Source organism: Ovis canadensis, chromosome 23 (genome assembly GCF_042477335.2).
Source record: "Ovis canadensis isolate MfBH-ARS-UI-01 breed Bighorn chromosome 23, ARS-UI_OviCan_v2, whole genome shotgun sequence".
NCBI classification, from domain to species: Eukaryota; Metazoa; Chordata; class Mammalia; order Artiodactyla; family Bovidae; genus Ovis; species Ovis canadensis.
Window position 1 is genome coordinate 70,360,880 of NC_091267.1, and position 19,397 is coordinate 70,380,276.

Below are 19,397 nucleotides of genomic sequence, written 5' to 3' on the forward strand. Positions count from 1 at the left end.
GAAGGACCATCTGCCCCAAATGTAGGCAGTTTAAAGAATCCTGGAACAGCGCTGTTCTGATGGTCAGAGATGAGTGTCCTGGGAGGTCAGGCCAGTGTAGGTCACCTCTGTCCATCCCAAGGGCTGCAGGGCCAGCAGGCAGCCAGACCACTGAGAAACCTGCCTGAGCACAAGAGTCAGGAAGTTCTGCCTTACAATTATTTTTAGTACCTATTTAATATTTAATAAACTCAATTAAAAAAAGAATAGTCCCAATCATCAGACACAAACCTGGAAAGACAAATATTTGAGGATGCCTCCAAAGCAGATAAAAGGAGAGAGTTTTTTTTTAAAAGGAGAGAGGTTTTTTTTTTTTAATAAAAGCTTATGTTAAGATTTTTGATAAAATGAAATCAGCATAATAGCAAATTCTGTGGGACTCTCCCTGTGAATCATGCTAAGAATTAATCCTTGGAGGTTGGAAAATCCTTGTGGATGTATAGTTTGGGGAATATATACAAGTCCAAGTTTCCTCCAGTTTCAGAACAAAGACACCTTTCCTCTAACTCTCCCAACCTTCAGGTATACACACACACACACACACACACACACACACACACACACACACACGATGAACCAAGAAAGGAAGGAGAGAGATCAGTAATGAGAGAGCCCACTAATGGGTTGGCTTAAGTATAAAACAACAGCCCATCACTGTTCTAGAAAATAATCAATCAAGCACTTAATTTTAAACATAAAAGTAAGCTGCCAGGAGACTGCTAATAGATAACCAAATAAATTAACAGTTGTAGGTGGGATTTGAAGCCAGGTCAGATTTCCTTCCCCCGCCAAGCTCTGAGCCCATGCAGATAAAGGGGCTCCCCAGCTGGGCACTTGACATCACACTGTTTCCAAGTGGGAAATCTCCTTTTAGCCAATATCCCCTCTCAGCGGGCTGGTCACTTCAGGGAACTGTGCTTTGTGTGTCTTCAGTACATTTTATAACACGGTTACTCTACAATGTTGATGGGCGCCTTGGCCTTGGCCCAGGTCCGCAGTGGGTTAGCGTGGACATGAAAACCTTCAGAAACATAGAAACAGGAAGGAACACACTCCCTGCTGACCTTTCTTAAAGGGACAATTGTGTAAGTGCTGTGGTTACCTGAGTTGGAGGCCCAACCCGGCTCTGATGGACAGCGCTGCCCTCTGAGAGCTGGCTCAGAGCCACGTGGGGACAGGTGGGCGTGCAGGGCACACACAGCACCACTCAGGTACCTGCAGAACCACAAAGGTAAGTGAAATGCACACGTAATCCCCCAAGTTGTTTCAACCAGAGACTGTTTTCTTCCAACATTCAAACTCTTTGCAAAGTTATTGATGAAAAAGGACTAATAACTTTATTGTCTGTCTCTTCTCCCTCTACCCATGACATTCTCAGGGCAAGTGACCAAAAGTAGGAGCAACAAGGAACATGAAAGGCAGGACTAGAGAACTGATCCCCTGATTCCTAGAAAAGGTTCTTCGAGGGCTCTGAACTTCAAGGATGACATTCATTCTGACATCACATCTTCATGAAAAAACAACACAGCGAAATTCCACCTCCTAGAATAAAGTCACACTGAGTACAAGACAGCAGCAGTCATCTGCCCACCAAATGAGTAACCCAAGTCAGTAATAGCGACCATACACTGAGTCTTTAACACATCCACCAGGCACTGCACCTTACTAAATACATTAATCATGTGATCTCCTTTAATCCCCTTTTAAAAATTTGCAAAAATATCCTTTGATCCAGAAAACCCTCTTCTAGGGATTTTTCCTATGGAAATGATTGAGGATATGCCCAAAGATATTTTTTTTTGTCTATAAGGATATTTATCAAATATAAGCAAAAAATGAAAATAATAATTTCTAACAAACAGGTGGTAAACAAATTACAATACAAATTCATACAGCATAATATTGTATAGCTGCTTAAAACTATACTGTAAAAGAATAGGTGATGGCAGATAAAATTTGTCCATGAGATAGTATTCAATGAGTAATGAGTATTAGAAGAGTAGGAACACGATGAGTATTTTTAGAAGTTTAAAGTACGCAACATAAATATGCATAAAATACATGGGATGAGAGTCATCAAGTGCCATAGGAATATGAGTGTCTCTTTCCCTTCATTTTATTTATTTTTTTCTAATTTCTTAAAGTTTCATGATAGGAAATATCTTTTAAAAATGATGACTCAAGGGAATTAATTCCCTGGCAGTCCAGTGGTTAGTCACGTTCACTGCCAAGGGCCTGGGTTCAATCCCTGGTCAGGGAACTAAGATTCCATAAGCCACGCAGCATGACCAAAAAATAACAATGTTAAATAAAATTTAAAATATGACTCAAGTACCATGTCCAGTCCCTTGGAGGGAGGGCATGGCAACCCACTCCACTACTCTTGCCTGGGGAATCCCCATGGACAGAGGAGCCTAGCGGGCCACAGTCCATGGGGTTGCAAATTCAGACGGGACGGAGCAACTAAGCACACACTATGTCCAACTGTTCATAGATGTTCATTAACTTAGCCCAGTTCACATGCAAAGCCCTTCTGGTCTACAGCATGGTTTTGCACACATTGTCTCAGTGGACCTTCAGAGCAGTCTTGCTGGGTGGAAAACAACAGGACAGTTGTTTTCAAACTCGAGATTTCCAAACATACAAAGAAATTAAAGAGAAAGATACAAACAGCCCAGAGCCTCCCTCTGCCCCTCAGCCGGCAGCACCCAGGCCTCTCTGGAGGAGGGCTGCCCAGGCTTTGGTCTACTGGCCTGGCGCTCCAAGCCCTCCTGTCCACTGAGGGTGCCGCAGCTCCAGCTGCTGCGTCCTTGGCTTTCAGAGTAACCTGTCTCATTCCTGTTTTGACTTCTCCCCCCATGGGTGCTTGGGTTTTCCAGAATTCTGCTCTGCTCTGGACAGGAAGGGAGTGTGTGGTCGGGGACCATTCCAGGATACATGGTCAGCAAAGTCTCCCAGAAGGAATGGAGTCGGCAGTGTGACGGAGCTGGCCTATGCTCACCAAAGCCAGTTATTAGCATCTCTTCTCAACTCTACCATCAGTGACATCACAAAGGTAGCTCAGGAATTGACCATGGTGGACATATTTACACCATGGAAACCGGCAAACCCTGAACATTGCAGGGCCTATTCCCTCCCAGAAAGCCAGCTGTTAAGTGTCAGCACAGGGCTGAGTGGTCTTAGAACTAGAAATCCATATAACGGAAATGAAGTTCGACTCTCCGGACTCTTGCTGTAAACACGATTATGCCTGCAGAGACTGATGCAGGATGTGAGTGTTGTTTTGAAATGATGTCACAATTCAGAAAACTGCTTCCATATTTACAAACCTGCCAATTTGCCTCCTCTCCACCCTCCTTGTGGCCACGTAATCTGAAGAGGATCCAAGCAAGAGGAAACAGTCAAAGAAAGGCTATCTAAAGCATTTTTTTTTAATCGCGAAACATGATGGACCCGTGACGTTTGAAATGAGAAGAGCCATTTAGGTGCTCCGTCCAGGACAGCTCCACCGCCTTGACCCGAGGTCCCTCTCCTCCAAGTGTCCTCGTGGGGGGTGGCGAAGCAGCTCTCTGGTCCCTGCTCTGGCTCCCAGTCCTGGAGCCAACTCCAGGGGTGCCTCCTGAACCAGCCCAGCTCTTTTCTGCACTTGTGGACGCCTCAGCGGGGAGTGAAACTTGATCAGGAAATAATTTGGTCCAGATGGTGCTGATGCAGACAGAGATAACGGGCAGAAGCATTTAGCAAGGCACATTGCTAGTCTGGGGGAATCCATTTACATTTCTTTGAGGAGTGTCTGTACAAGGATGCCCCTACCCTCGAAGGTTACCTTGGGTTACCTTAGCTGCCCGCGCATATCTGCGCATGCGCCAGAAGGGACTGTCCGCTCTCCGGATGAAGGTGGGACCGGACCGACCTTTTCTGCCCGGCAGCACTGTGACAGCTCAGCTGGGTACTTGGCCTTCGGGGGATGTGGAGCTGATCAGGCATAAAGCCCTGAAGACATCCTCAGCTCCCAGGGATCAAGGGATTGCGGCAAAGGATAACGGGGCTGCTGAAAGCATCGCAGATGCGCGGAAGGGTGAAGGGGCTGACCGGAGCGGAGGTCTCCATTTCGGTCAAGTTCAGAGGCATAGAAGAGGCTGGAATCCACCATTTGACCCAGGCTTTTTTTTTTTTTTTTTTCTTGTGTCACAGACTCGACATAAAATAAGACACAAAGAAGGACACTGCTCATCCTCAGAGCCCAACCCTCAGAAGAGATGGCTTTGCTTCCGGAAAAATAGGAGACGTGAAATGAGAGACGCCATGGTGTGACGAAAGGGCTGCGATAAGATGGGAAGACTCAGGGCAGCCATCGGGCGGCCTGGGCCCGGCGCTCGTCTCATCCGCTCCGCGGTCACGGGCCTCACGAGGTCTGTGCATCAGCGGAGCGGACCACAGAAAAGCACCTGGAGCCACGGGCGACCTTGGGAAGTGCGGCACATGTTCCCTGAACAGACACCCGCTCGCTCACTGCAGCCTGTGGTCCTCGCGGGGAGTGACCTGGAAAGCTGAAGGAAGCCCTGCTTTCCAGGCCTCTGATGCTGCAAATCAGGCCTCCATCCACCCCTCCAGCCACAGCTGATCGGGAGAGAGAAACCTTCACTCTTCAGGGCCTCTCTTAGTACCAACAGGTCTGTGAGAATTTGTTGGACATAACTGGGGTTTTACTGCTGCTGCTGCTGCTGCTGCTAAGTCGCTTCAGTCATGTCCGACTCTGTGCATCCCCATAGACGGCAGCCCACCAGGCTCCCCCAGCCCTGGGATTCTCCAGGCAAGAACACTGGAGTGGGTTGCCATTTCCTTCTCCAATGCATGAAAGTGAAAAGTGAAAGTGAAGTTGCTCAGTCGTGTCCGACTTAGCGACCCCATGGAGCCTACCAGGCTCCTCCCTCCATGGGGTTTTCCAGGCAAGAGTAGGGAGTGGGGTTCCATTGCCTTCTCTGGAGTTTTACTATAAACATTAAAATCTCTAGTCACCACGGGGTAGCTCCCACTGTAAAGAGACAGTGATCTATATAATGAATCTGGAACAATGCAACCTTGAGACCCACATAGACCATCTCCATCATCCTGAAAAGTTCCCTTTCAGGTAATAGTGTTTTGGTAAATGGTCACCCACCAGGTATCTGAAAAAAATGATCTATGTAAATGTGTGGATATTTATTATATTAATAACTTTCACCAGTATAAAAGCCATAGGATGCACAATTTACAGCCAATAACAAAATACATAGTACTCTTTCCAATAAATTCCATGTAGTCAATAAATTCTCAAAGAATGCTTTTGTTGATTTTTATCAAGCTCTTGCATACATGCTTCCCTGGTGGGTCAGTGGTAAAGAATCCACCGTCCAAAGCAAGAGACACAGGCTCCGTCTCTGGGTCGGGGAAGGTCCCCTGAAGAAGGGAACGGCACCCCACTCCAGTATTCTTGCCTGGGAAATCCCACGGACAAAGGAGCCTGGTGGACTACAGTCCATGGGGTCCCAAAGAGGCGGATGTAACTTTGTAACTAAACAGCAACAACAATGTTTATCTGTAGCCAACCTAGACAGTTCTGACATGAATGCTGATGATTTTATTTACATTAATGAGTAATACAAGTGTGACATAACTTCACTTGGAGACATCAGATACTACTTTCCACATAATAGGATCTTTCCACAAAGTTTTGTGCTATTCACAATGACTGTAATGGCTACAGACATGACACCTTTTAAAACACACGAGCAACAAAACAAGCAAGCCCTGAGTTGTAGGTGCTGATTTCCAGGGTAAACAGCCCTCTTGTAGTCAATTTCAAGCTACCCACAGGGTCACCGAACAAAGCTGGAAAGAATGGTACAGTAGCTCATCATTATACAGTAGTTTCACCACATAGGTGTCATAAACACAAATAACCTCTAGAAAAATGATGATAAAATATAGTAAGGTCATTGGGAAATGATTATTGAGTGTTTGTTATTTTTTAATATAATTTTACTGTAAGATATTAACATGTTTTTAAATAAATTTATACTACTTTTGGCTGTGCCGGGTCTTCGCTGCTGAGCCGGCTTCTCTCTAGTTGTGGAGAGCGGGGGCTACTCCCTAGCTGCAGTGAGCAGGTTTCTCCTTCCGGAGGCTTCTCTTGCTGGAGAGGACAGGCTCTGGGCGCGGGCTCAGTAGTGGGGTTCTGGGCTCCGGGGTAGAGACTCAGTACTTCTGCTGCATGGGCTTAGTTCCTCCTCAGCCCTTGGGATCTTCCCGGATCAGAGATCCAATCTGTCTCTCTTGCACTGGCAGCCAGATTCTTCACCACTGAGCCACCAGGGAAGCCCAAGATGTAACATTTTTCATGATTGCTCTGTAACAACCTGAAATCTTAACCAACTGGCCAGCACACCCCTGCTTGTATCCCTGTGCAGTTAATCCCATCCCTTAAGTTATATATATATATATATATATATATATATATATATATATATATATATATACTTGCTGTGCAGTGCTAAATCACTTCAGTCGTGTCTGACTCTCTTGTGACCCCAGGGACCGTAGCTACCAGGCTCCTCTGTCCATGGGATTCTTCAGCAAGGATACTGGATGGGTGGCCGAGCCTTCTCCAGGGGATCTTTCCAACACAGGGAGTGAACCTGTATCTTCTCTCCTGCATTGGCTTGTAGGTTCTTTACCATTAGCGCCACCTGGAAAGCCTGTATATATATAATTTTTTAACAAGGAAAAAGGTAAAAATATAGAATACCACCTGTATTCTCAGGGTGAAATGATTATTTCTTAAAATACCAGGAAGACAAAGCTTCAGCCCATCGGGCTGAGTGGAAGGAGCGACGCCAGCCTAGGTGCTTTCCTTGCGGGAACAGGCTACTGAGGGGACTCCCGGAACATCAGAACGACAGCTGTCAAACCACCCGAAATGGGAGCTGGCCACTCCTGCCGGAAAGCTTATCACCAAGGCTCAAGCCAGGCTTTTTTCCAAAACTGTTTTTAATTCCAATATCCCTCCTAATGGCTTACTGTAGACTAATTTAGCCAGGCGTTATGTTAAAAATGGAAGCTAATGATTTCAGCAAAAAGTAACTAAGACGGTACCAACAGAGTATATTGTAAGAAACATTATCACGGGTGCCTTTGTTTTCCACTTGCCTGTAGAAAGGCTTAATAAGATTCCCTCAGCAAATGCAAACCCGCTTCTTCCCCTCCTGAGAGCCGAGACTGTGACTGTGGTCTCTGGAGGCAGCAACTCCCCAGAGCCCTCCCTCCTAAGGCTCGTCTCACGCTGGGAGCTGCGGTTCCGCTGAAGAGTGCCCACTGCTGTTGCTTGTCATGACTGCCTTTCAGCGAACACTGACAGCATCAGCTTCCTCCTCTTGGAGTGCCCACCAGTGCCCACCGGTGCCCACCACTCAGCTCAGTGCCTCACAGCTTGGCACACTTTACACTTTCCTGAAGACACTGTAAAAAGACGCATGCTTTCAAGGCAAAGATCTGATATTAGTCATAACACACAACTGTCCAACCAGGACAAATTTAGCAAAAAAAAAAAAAAATCAAGTTTTCAGGTGCCGCTGTTTGAATGAACTAGGAATGTGAGAAAGTAAGCGTACACCTCAATATCACTATTGTTCTGTCATTAAGTTGTGTCCAACGCTGCGACCCCAGGGCTGCAGCACACCAGGCTTCCCTGTCCTCCACTGTCTCTCAGAGTTTGCTCAAACTCATGTCCATTGTGACATAATTAAATATTTCAGCTGGCAATGATTGAAGCAGAATTCAGGTTTGTGGGCCATCTGATGTTCAGATTTAATTCATTTGATGTATGTTTCCTGAAACCTTATGATGCCAGCTTCTACTAATATGAAAAGAAATTTGAGTGTGGCAGAAAGCCACCTGAACTGGGAGAAGTTACTAATGGGGCTCCTTACAATGGAATCTCAGTCTTTGGCAATTAGAACAAAATTCCTAGGAATTATATTTACAAAGTCCAGGGCACAACCTTGATGAAGGGATTTTAATTGTATAGTTTTTAGAAATAATGGAAGAAATTGTTAGCTTTTGTCTTCCTCTGAGGACTCCCATATTAAGACAGAAACTGCAGGATCCTAACTTGTTTTAGGGTCAACTCAGAATTTTCTTTTTCCAGCTCGTAACATCTCAGTGAGTTTCCCATTTCCACCCAATGTGGGGAAGCATGTTCGTGGGCCATCTTCAGGATCCTGACAGCAGGGGGGCCGATTTAAGAGCTTAGAGATGCAATAAGGAGGAGGCAGGCAAGGGCTCTAAGCTTACACACCAGCACACGCCCAGAGGCACACAGGTGTGAGTTCCTGCTTGAGGCTGCCAGCTTTAAGCTCTGCCCTCTGGCTAACAGAGAAGTGAGCTCCTTCCCCATCCCCTCTCCTCCCACCCCTCCCACAGGCCCCAATCCAAGAGTGGAGGGAAGAGCCCTAGGATCACAGCCCCGAGGTATATTCTGGGGCGGGGCATGTCCCACTGCTGTGCCTGCTCAGTGGCGTGGACCCACCCTCGGTGCAAGACGTATTTTGGATAAACACAGTGGTGTGAGACTGAGCAAACGACCTCTCTTCCTGCATACCTTAAGGTTCCTTGAATTAAATACCCAATTTATGAGAACAGATTAGCCAAGGGGAAAAAAAAATGCAGTGACTCTACTAGGAGACTCATCCCACCAACTCAGTGTATCTTCCCCCAAAAGAAATGAAGAAAATGAAATATCTATTATTATGTAAATGTCCTAACATAAATTAAGTATTGTTAATATAATGTACCTTCTGACAGGCCATTTTGGACAATTTGGAGCAGAAAATCCACTGACTCTTCATATAGCTACATAATCATCATTGTCTAAATAATTTCAGCCATAAAGAAAAATGTGACAGAACCCTGGAGAAATGTCACATTCTGCTTAGGGGATTACTTGAGCAGGGATGTGTACTCTGAGGTACTACCAGGGAAAGTCATGGGTTTTTACCAGTCAGCATCAACTAGCCACGGATGTGCATTTAAAGGGCTTTTAATAATGAGCTCCATTTCTCCTGATACAAAACAAATTTTCTTTGGGTGCAACAATTTCCTTTAACCTTAAAAAGGTCAGTTGTTCCAGAATGCATATTCCATAGAAGAGTTCCTTCCTCCTGTGCTAAATAGACAGGGTTCTGAGCCTTATAATAACCTTGGCAAGCTAAACTGCCTCATCATCACAGCTTCTGCAAGTTTGCTGTATAAGGTGATTCATCACTTAAAGCCAGGTCTGGACACAAGTTCAGCTTAAAGAAAGTGCCAGCAGTACACTGCTAATTACCAGGGCAAACATTTGTATTTCAAAGTTGACAAATAGGATAATAATTCCCACAGACCATGAGTTCTAAAAAGAGCGACTGTTGATTCCATCCCACCAAATGCTCTGCCTTCAGGCATGGGCCCCTACCCATCTTTAGTTAGTAACAGTTGAAAGCAACACTTCTTAGATCAACAAATGCCTGGGCAGTGATCCTCATAATTAAATCCCCCTTTGCCTCTCACTGGGCTTCCCTGGTGGCCCAGATGGTAAAGAATCTGCCTGCAATGTAGGAGACCCAGGTTCTATCCCTGGGTCAGGAAGATCCCCCAGAGAAGGGAATGGCTACCCACTCCAGGATCCTTTCCTGGAGAATTCCATGGGCAGAGGAACCTGGCGGGCTATATAATATAGCCCATGGTGCCACAGAGTCGGACACAACTGAGCCACTAACACTTTCACTTTGCCTCTCACTACAAAGGCCAGGCTGACCCACCTTAGAGTCAAGGATGCTTTTCGTGACAGCCGAGGCACTGTTGCTTTGGAAGTTTCCTTAGCAATAAGGGTCTTCAGACACCGTAGCCAGAGCTGTTGGTTGGAGTTTCCCCGAAGCATCTCTAAAATAACATACATTCAGCTCTACAGCAGTGAAGGTGAGCAGGCCCGCAGCGAATTTCCTGGAGGAGGGAGAAGGGCTGCATGCAGGACCAGCCTTCCAGCGCCAACCCACAGAGCTCACTTCACTGCAGGACAGTCCTTCAAAGTCCACCTTGAACCCAGTTCCCCCAAAGTGGGCAGAAACAGATGGGGACAACTCTAAACAGCTGTCTATGCCATATACCCTCTTCTGGAAACACAATCCACTGATAAGAAAGACAGTTTGGAAAAAAATTAAAAATGTAGATGCTACTCAAATATCAGAGCTGTTATCAGTGGGGGAAATTATTAACGAAAGTGAATGGCATGTTTCTTGCATTACAAAGTAAGTTCCTCTTAATAATTTTGATTAGTAACAAATTTGGATTGCTTTAAAAACAATGTATTTTTATTTATTTGGTGTGCTGGGGACTTAGTGTGGCTCACGCAGGATTTTTAGTTGTGGCACATGGGGTCTGGTTCCTGATCGGGGATCAAACCCTGACCCCCTGCGTTGGGAGCATGGAGTCTTAGCCACTGGACTCCCAAAGTCCCTGAATTACTTTTGATTTAACAGAGACAATGAATCACACTGGTTAAAATGTGAATAATATCATATTTATTAATATAGTAAACCCTGAATATAGAAGATCTATGGCTCCATGAACACTTTCACTGGCTTAAAAAAAAAATCAAATAAATGCTTTTTTGCAGAACAAAGTTGTACAATGGCATCTTAAATATCCACTGAAAATGACTTAACATGAAATATAGTAATATTTGTCACATTAGAGTGGTTCTTTTCCTTTTCTCCAAATTTCCTATAGCATGGTTACATAATTTTTATAATAAAAACTATAAATTAAGAAAGAATTTGAGGTTATAAAACATAGTTGGCTTTTCAAAAATCTTCAAACAAATAAGGCAGGAAAAGGGACATTCAACCAAGATGAAGAAGATGCTGGGTGGAGAGGTCCGGGAGGAGCTGTGGGCAGGCAGCCCTTCATTTCCAGCTGCATTGCCCCTGGAGACAGCAATCAGGAGCCCCCTCTCCCGCCACCAGGATTCCCACCAAGGTGGGGAGGACAAATTGCAGCTGCTACACGCTTATCAGCCCTGTGTGCCTGGGGGTCTCAAGGCACTTGTGGAACCTACACGTGATTAGGTTTGATGGTAAGGATCGTGAGGATCACACACGAAGACCAAAATGACCGATTAACAGCGACGTCCCAGGAGCAGTCACTGTGGGAACCACACCATCAGACAGGCATTCTGTAACCCACGGGCTGAGGGAAAGAGCAGGCGCCTTTCTTTTCTAAAATTATATCTCCTTTACTCAACTATGTTCACTTCAAAACACAAGTGTAAGACTTTAAACAGACCTCACGCACACTGCCTGGAGAAGGAAATGGCAGCCCACTCCAGCATCCTTGCCTGGAGAATCCCATGGATGGAGGAGCCTGGGGGCTACAGTCCGTGGGTCGCAAAGAGCCGGACATGACTGAGCAACTAAACCCCCACCCCCACCATGCACACTGACAGCCCACAAAGCAAACTCTTCACACCCTTGCAGGGTTGGGTTTTTTTTTTTAGGGGTGGGGGTTGCTACAAAACCAAAATCGGTACTGAGAATGTGTGTGCATCTCAGAAGATAAATTTTTAAAACTCATTTTAAAAAGCGGTCTAGTGGACATTCCAAACTAGTAACTTAACCCAGGGAGAAAGGACCATAAATGCTTACTGTGTTGGTCTATAAAAATAGAAAGCCCTCAAGAAGGACTTCAGAGTCCTTTCCTGGAGAAAGCACACAGTTTGTGGCCAGAGGCTATGCCCGCACGGATGTAACATCCTCCCTAATGGCCGGATGTGCTCTCCTCCGCCTCGGAGGTGTCAGGAGGCCGGGCACCTGCACCTCCCAGCGGCGAGCCGCCGGGGTCACAGCTGCTGGCTGGTGAAGAAGGATTTGGTTTCCCTGCAGGTGGGGTTCACGCAGAGCGGACAGCTCAGGGTCAGCTGCGTGGAGCAGCGCTCCTTGGACTGGAGGTGTGAGTGGACCAGGTCGGCCAGGGCCTGCAGGACAGACGGGAAGGACAGACAGTCAGAAGCGCAGACACCGCTGCTCCCCACGCCTCCTCCCCGCCCCCGTCTGCCCAGAGGAGCGTTGGGGCGTGGGGCTCCTCTTCACCTGAATTATTGATTTGCATCCTTTGAACCCAATTCTATAACGTCTTCCTTTGCTAAGAATTCTCAGCTTAGAGAAAAGGCGAAAATTCAGGTTTTAGAAAACGAAATCCCCACACCCCACCTGCCGCACCTTGTTTCTGGAAGGCAGGTTTTAAATTAGACGTCGTGATGGGTGGGTAGAAATAAGAAAACAGGGACTCTGAAGGAGGAGAGAGCCGGAGTATAAGGGATTCGATTTTATTTTTCTAATTAATTGGAACTCAAAATGTTCTAATATGTGAGAAAACCAATATTCTGTAAGAGTTTCTCAGAGGACCGCTCTCCGACATGTTCTGCTAAAATGGTTGTAACATTAGAGATACCTTTGAGAACAGTGGGTTTCCATTAAGAGACTCTGCTCTTCTGATGTTTTCAAGTCCACACTGAATCAGATGAGAAAAGGGAGGAAAAATACATACACATTTTATTTTCCTTTTTTTTTTTTAAAGAAACTGCTACAAAAAAATAAGTACACATACAGATACACACACAACTCAAAGTCTTGGTACCCAAGTATTCGCAGACCACCCAGAAATGAAAAACAGTCCTGAGACCAGGCACAGACATTGATTTTCACCCCTCTATTATCAAACTGCTCATCAATTTCTATTCCCACCCCCAAGCCCATGACCTTCCAATGGGTGCTTTGTTTCCAAACCATTTTTAAGGTTCTATCGGATAGAATAGTCAAATAATTTAAATCTGCTTACCATTCTTTTTTAGTTCACCTTTCTAATGCCTACTTATAGACTCTACCTAAGCAGAATGTTGCTTTAGAGACTTAAATTTTTATGCATGCTTTGATTCCAAGTGCCAAAAGAGGTAAATTAATGTGTATTAAAACTAGATTGGATCTAATATGCAGAGTTGGGATTTTAACTATATTCTTACCTAGAAAAATTTAAGTTAAAAAACTAAGGATTATTTCACAACCATCCTTACTCCCCTCTCCAGAAATATCCTGTTAATTCCAGCTAATTATCCCACAAATAATTGAGAAATATCTAACTATTATTCACTCAGGTAACTAGGATCTTCTCTTTCCCTTTCTGAAATGCTGATGGCTTTTCAGTTGCTTTATCTTTTAAGTTAGAAGACTGGAAACAGGAAAATGGTGAGATTCAGCAGACATAGTTCTCAACAGATTGATCATATTCTAAAACTTCATAGAGAGTTAGGCTGGCTATCCTGCTGTTGGTCACTGTCCTCAACCACTGTTTTTGCTTTGGCCACACCACACAGCAAGCAGGTTTAGTTCCCTGACCAGGGATGGAACCCTCATCCCATGCAGTGGAAGCATGCGGTTTTAATCACTGGACCACAAGGGAGGTCCCTAGAAAGCTTCACTAAATGAAGTCTATAGACAACCCTACAATCTCATTTTAGCCAATTACAACTTTCCCATAAATTCTTTATCAGAACTGCTGACAAGCACCTTAGGCGCCCTCTACCTTCACGACCAGCAGGCACACACAAAAATGGGGCAGGGGCGGGGGGTGGCAGGAGTTGCTGCTGAAGCTCCCCCCAACCCACTCTCCACCCTGCCACCAGGTCCCAGAGAGGGAGACGTATTCTTCGCGGCCAGGCTCCCACCCAGCACACGTGGGATGACCAGCGCCGGGAGCTGGGATGCAGGATGAGCGGGGAGGTCTTTTTGGATTCCCAGGGTTCCACGGTCCCCACAGAAACAACGCTAGGAAAGGGGGCGCAGGTTCAGGCCAGCCCTCAGAAGCCCTGAGATGGGTCAACAGTGGTTTTCCTCCATGTGGATGACAATCACATCCATCTTCCATTACAAGACACTCAGGATGGTTGGTATTTGTTATTTCAATAATCAGATTGATCACAGCATAGTAGCAAACGGCTAATTAAGTGAGTGCATAAAAGAGGTCAGGGAAATGACAACACATAACTGCTACAGAGTTCATCCCATGGTCTTTCTTAAATGAGGAGGATTCTAGTGCCTCAAAACCCACCAGAAGCAGCGTCACAGCCTGAGCAAAGGGCGCTATTAGGTGAAGAAAGGAATTATATAGAGAACAATAAAATTCTTTTCTTCCAAACTGGTGAGAAGTACACTAACTTTTTTCTCAAGGAAGTGTGGTTCTTACTACCTTCAATGGGTACAGTAACTCAAACTAAACACAATGATGTTGCCTGCAGTGATGCCCGGGTCACCCGTTTTGCAAAGGCACGAAAGTGCTTTCCCCCTGCAAACGTGGAAATGAAGTTGATTTGCTCAGATCAGAACTCGGAGGAAGTATTATCCGGAACAATGAGGTCATAGGACATGCAAACACACATACCAAGCAATATTTCTGAATGATTCAATTAGATTACTGCAGAGCGAGTTACCTTTTAAAACAAATCACATTTCAAAAAATAAATAAATAAAATCAAAATGGGATTAATAAAACACACTTACCTCATTGGCTAGAACTTGAGAGTACTCGATGTCCAGCTCATAGAGCGTTTCGATGTGATCGCTGGTAAACGCTATTGGAACCAAAAGGATGTTCTTCCTTCCCCTCTTACAAAGCCCTTTGATGGCCTCGTCTGTCTGAGGACCCAGCCAGGGCATTGGGCCAACCTATGAGAAAGCAGGAGCGCACACAGGGACCGTGTCTCACCACAGCCACTGCCCCGGACACACTCACATGCACACACCTGCACACACACATACACGCAGCCTCCCTGTAAGAGTGAGCGCCATGCTTTACACCTCGCTAATGGATTTTGGTATTTCTTTATTAGGCTTGAATCCTTCTAGAAGCTGGCAAAATATAAAGAAGAATTTCTGTGATTTCAACTGAAAATAGTCTATTGCTTGAATGGAATCAATGGAATTCTGCTCATCACCTGTTTTCCTCTCCATCATATTTGCTTGCAGAATTCCTCCTGCTCATATGAGCAGTCAGGTTATTGCAGAACATTCTCTCTGCATGAAAAGGCCAAATCTGATCATTTTATAACTAAGTCCTAAAATAGACATCCTCCAAAGAGCTGACCACCTGCAAACACGTGGAAGCCACCTACCTTGGACTGCCAAACCAGCCGGTAGGGGTTGGAGTAACCCAGCTTGTCCATAACTCTCTGGACAGTGGCGCCCACCTCCTGAGGATAGGGGTCCCCTCTGTTGACCACCTGCAGCAGAGACACAGGAGTTCAGTCTCCAACACGGCGCAGGGTTCTGAGAGCCTAGGGCTGGGCAGGGAGGCAGCCTGGGCCCTGGGCTGGAGGCGGCCCCTCATCCTCGGCACTAATGCCCACACCAGCTGAGCCCAGGGCCCAACTCACTTGGATGGATTTCATCGGCCAAAGGCACACAGGGTACCAAATCAGCTCTCGGGTTCCTAGGAATGCATCAGATTCTACATCCACGTCACCCAGGGGAGATTGACAACACCTGTGGAGGATGGATTTCTCCAATCCCCCGGCTGGAACAGGAACGACCACACAGAGACTCTGGCAAGGGATGGGCCTTCACTTTTGGTAGTTACCTGAAGGGCTGATTTTATTTTAATTTTTGACTGTGCTCTGCAGCTTGCAGGGACTCAGTTCTCCGAACAGGGACTGAACCTGGGCCACGGCAGTGAAAGCCTGGGATCTTAACCACTGGAATGCCCAGGGAACTCCCTGATTCTAGAAATGGAACTGAAAGAGTGCTGTACGGACAGTGTATAGAACTACTGAGTTCATGGGGACAAAAGGGGTGAACACTAGTGGAGTAAGAGAAAGAAGCAGCACGTGGTTCGGATTCCAGGCTCCTTGAGAACAACGGCCTGTGCCTCTGAGCTCCTTCCAGTTCCTTCTCCCCACTCCTCCCACAGCAGCAGACCATGGCCACGCTTTGAGCACAGTGTCTGCAAGCGCTCCTCACCGTTGAAAGTGAACACCTTTGAAAGTGTGCAGCAAACATTTTCTTTTTACTGCTTTAATATGTAGCTGTATCGTTGCTCTTTAGTGGCTAAGTCGTGTCCAGTTCTTTTGAGACTCCATGGAACATAGCCCACCAGGCTCCTCTGTCCATGAGGTTTCCCAGGCAAGAATACTTGAGTGGATTGCCATTTCCTCCTCCAGGGGATCTTCCAGACCCAGGGATCGAACCCACGTCTCCTGCATTAGCAGGTGGATTCTTTATCATTCAGCTACCTGGGAAGCCCATTTAGTTGTGTACCAACTTTCTAACCCCATCCCCCCCCCTGCCCCGATCCTGCTTTATTTCTTCCCACAACACTTATTACCTTCTAATGTTTCATACTACTTTCTTATCTATTATGCTTATTATCTTCCTCCTCCCCTTCATTCCCTGAATGCAAAGTTTTTTGGGGTCTGTTTTGTTCATTCCCCTATTTTGCGATAGAGGATAGAACAGTGCCTGGAATAGCGCAGGTGTTCAGTGAACACTGTTGATATGAAATGATGAGCTATTCTATGATATGGCTAAAAGTGAGTTTGCCATTCGAAACATGAAGGCAGAATGAATGAGAGAAATACGAAGTCACCGTTAGACCAACACAGAAATACCCACTTGAAGCTAAGATGCAGTGAGCGAAAGTCTGAAAAACAGTAAGATATTTGCACAAGCTCCAAGTAGCTCACTTAAAGATATTTTTAATCACAAAGAGACAATAGTGACTTTATAATGGGCAAATCCAGAAGACTCCATCTTAAGCAAATGACCATGATCGCATCAGGAGTAGTGAGATTAATTGACAGCGTGCACTCCCAACATGATGCACTTAGAAGCACAGGCCACCGGCAGGGGGAGAAGGGGTTATTCTTCCAGATAATAAGCAACCTCAGTCTACGCATGCCAACACATCCAAAGGGAGGAGCATGCTGCAGAATAACTCTGTGTGTGTGTGTGTGCGTGCGCGTGTGTGTGTGTGTGCGTGCGCATGGTAGTTGCTCACTCGTGTCCAACTCTTTTCAACCCCATGGACTGGGGTCTGTTTTGTTCATGTAGCCCGCCAGGCTCCTTTGTCCATGGGATTCTCCAGGCAAGAATACCAGAGTGGGTTGCCATGTCCTTCTCCAGGGGATCTTCCCGACCCAGGGAGCGAACCCGGGTCTCCCGCATTGCAGGCAGATCCTTCACCATCTGGGCCACCAGGGTTGCTACAAAATCATGCTTCAAAAACATCAAGTTCCGCCAAGACAAAGACAGTAGGAGGAACTGTCCCAGATTGGAGGAGCCTAAGGAGCCGGGACAAGTAACTGCCCTGGGAAATCCTGGGAGGGGAAAGCAACGCCTGAGGTAGAGCTGGTGAAGAGTGAGTGAAGTCCTCAGGTAACAGCTCTGCACCTCGGCTCAGTTCTGTTTCCATCGCTGGACTTCCAGTTATGTGAGATGTCAACGTTAGGAGAAGCTAAGGAACTCTGTACTATTCTGTAACTTTTCTGTAAGTCTAAACTGACTTCAACATACATTTTACATATATATATATATATATATATATTTTAAGTTCTTAAGGGGGAAAGGGGCTTCCCAGGTGGTGCTACTGGTAAAGAACCCACCTGTCAGTGAAGGAGACATAAGTGACAGGGGTTCGATCCCTGGGTTGGGAAGATCCCCTGGAGGAGGAAATTGCAATCCATTCCAGTACTCTTACCTGCAGAACCCCATGGACAGAGGAGCCTGATGGGCTACAGTCCCTGGGGTCGCAGGGTTGAACACAACCGAAGCGCTTAGCAAGCAAGGGGAGAAGTCATTAGGAGCAAACGCAGAAGAACAGGGCTTGCAAGAACGTTCTCTTGCTCAACAATCCCTCTGCCTTCCAAACCCCATCCTGACTCTCCTGACTTCATGGTGTGCTTCAGTTCTACCCAAGACCCTGGGCAGAAAACACACACACACACACACACACAATAAACCTGGAAGCCGCGTGCTCAGTCCCTGAGGGGGAGAAAGGGAAGTGAGGGAGAGAAAAGCGGAGAGAAGTCAGCACCTGGAACCGTTCACGCATGAACACGTGTTTCCCCCTCTCCCGCTTCCCTCTGGCCCTTTAGCTGCTGCCTCATTACACACGGGCGGGTAGAAAAAAAGGATGAGGGCTGAGCAGGAGGACGGACGTGTGAAGAGGCTGCTCGCGGTACCAGAAAGGAGGACAGGCAGGCTTCCCGAAGAGCAGCTTCTCTCTGGAGCTGCCTACTGCCGGATCGTGCCCCCGGGCGAGAGCAAGACACAGGCTGCGAAGGGCTGCTCCTGGTGACTGCCAGGTGGCGCCACAGGCCAGTCAGAAGGGGGCCCTCAGAGAGTACCCTGGGTTAACTCATTAACCCTGCAGCTGAAACCTTAATGATGCCTACGGCAGTAATTCTCCGCCCCTCCAGCTTTGACAGCGATGTTTTCAGGACACAGTGCTAGCTGCGAGCTGACGAAATGGGCTGCTCACCCCAAGCGTTTCTGTGCATCATACATATACCAGCTCCATCACTCTTGTCTCCAAAAACGCAATAGCCACGGCACAGAGGCGCTATTTTAGCAAACACCCGGAGTAATATGAGAAACTAAGGAGCAACCAGATCATAACTGGATGCACTTTACGTGGACTCGCCAAAATGTGCTCCCCTTGGCGAATGAAAAACGAGTCACTTCCTGGAATTCAAACAACTTCTGCCAAGTCTTGAGGACAAAAAGAATGGAGTTGAGAGCGCTCCATCTGAATATGGAAGCCCATATTCAAGGAACCATCCAAGTTCCTTGAACAGGGCAGGCGAAAACAGCCTTCTTTAACTGTCCCATTTAATAAAATTCTCACATAGGAATGGATCTTCAAGTTATTTTAAAGGAACTTAGGAAGATAATATCTACTCACAATATCATAGTCTGAATGAATTGTTATTAGGTTTCAAGAGCCTCCCTGGTGGCTCAGCTGGTAAAGAATTCACCTGTGATGCAGGAGACCTGGGTTCGACCTCTGGGTTGGGAAGATGCCCTGGAGAAGGAAAGGGTCACCCACTCCAGCCTTCTGGGCTGGAGAATTCCATGGACTACACGTCCATGGGGTTGCAGAGAGCTGGACACAACTGAGCGACTTTCACTTTGAGGTCTCAAGAAATGAGTCTAGAGGGTTGACTCATTGGAAAAGACTGATGCTGGGAGGGATTGGGGGCAGGAGGAGAAGGGGTCGACAGAGGATGAGATGGCTGGATG

The 19,397-nt window shown here is 46.4% G+C and overlaps 1 protein-coding gene and 1 long non-coding RNA gene across 2 annotated transcripts in view; both read right to left on the bottom strand.

Moving 5' to 3' along the window:
* Positions 1 to 1,350: 1,350 nt before the first annotated feature.
* LOC138428334 (uncharacterized) lies at positions 1,351 to 8,064 on the bottom strand. The gene is made up of 2 exons (XR_011252390.1): positions 3,866 to 8,064; positions 1,351 to 3,744 (listed from the first exon to the last, which is right to left on the bottom strand). It is a non-coding gene; the product is annotated as an uncharacterized lncRNA (long non-coding RNA).
* A 2,547-nt stretch (positions 8,065 to 10,611) lies between these two features.
* Positions 10,612 to 19,397, bottom strand: part of FECH (ferrochelatase) — a 36,390-nt gene continuing 27,604 nt past the window's right edge. The window contains exons 8-11 of the mRNA XM_069569300.1: positions 15,275 to 15,382; positions 14,664 to 14,828; positions 12,562 to 12,621; positions 10,612 to 12,085 (exon numbers count right to left, since the gene is read on the bottom strand). Coding sequence (XP_069425401.1) covers positions 11,951 to 12,085; positions 12,562 to 12,621; positions 14,664 to 14,828; positions 15,275 to 15,382 — 468 coding nt within the window. The 3' untranslated portion in view covers positions 10,612 to 11,950. The remainder of the gene's footprint in view (positions 12,086 to 12,561; positions 12,622 to 14,663; positions 14,829 to 15,274; positions 15,383 to 19,397) is intronic.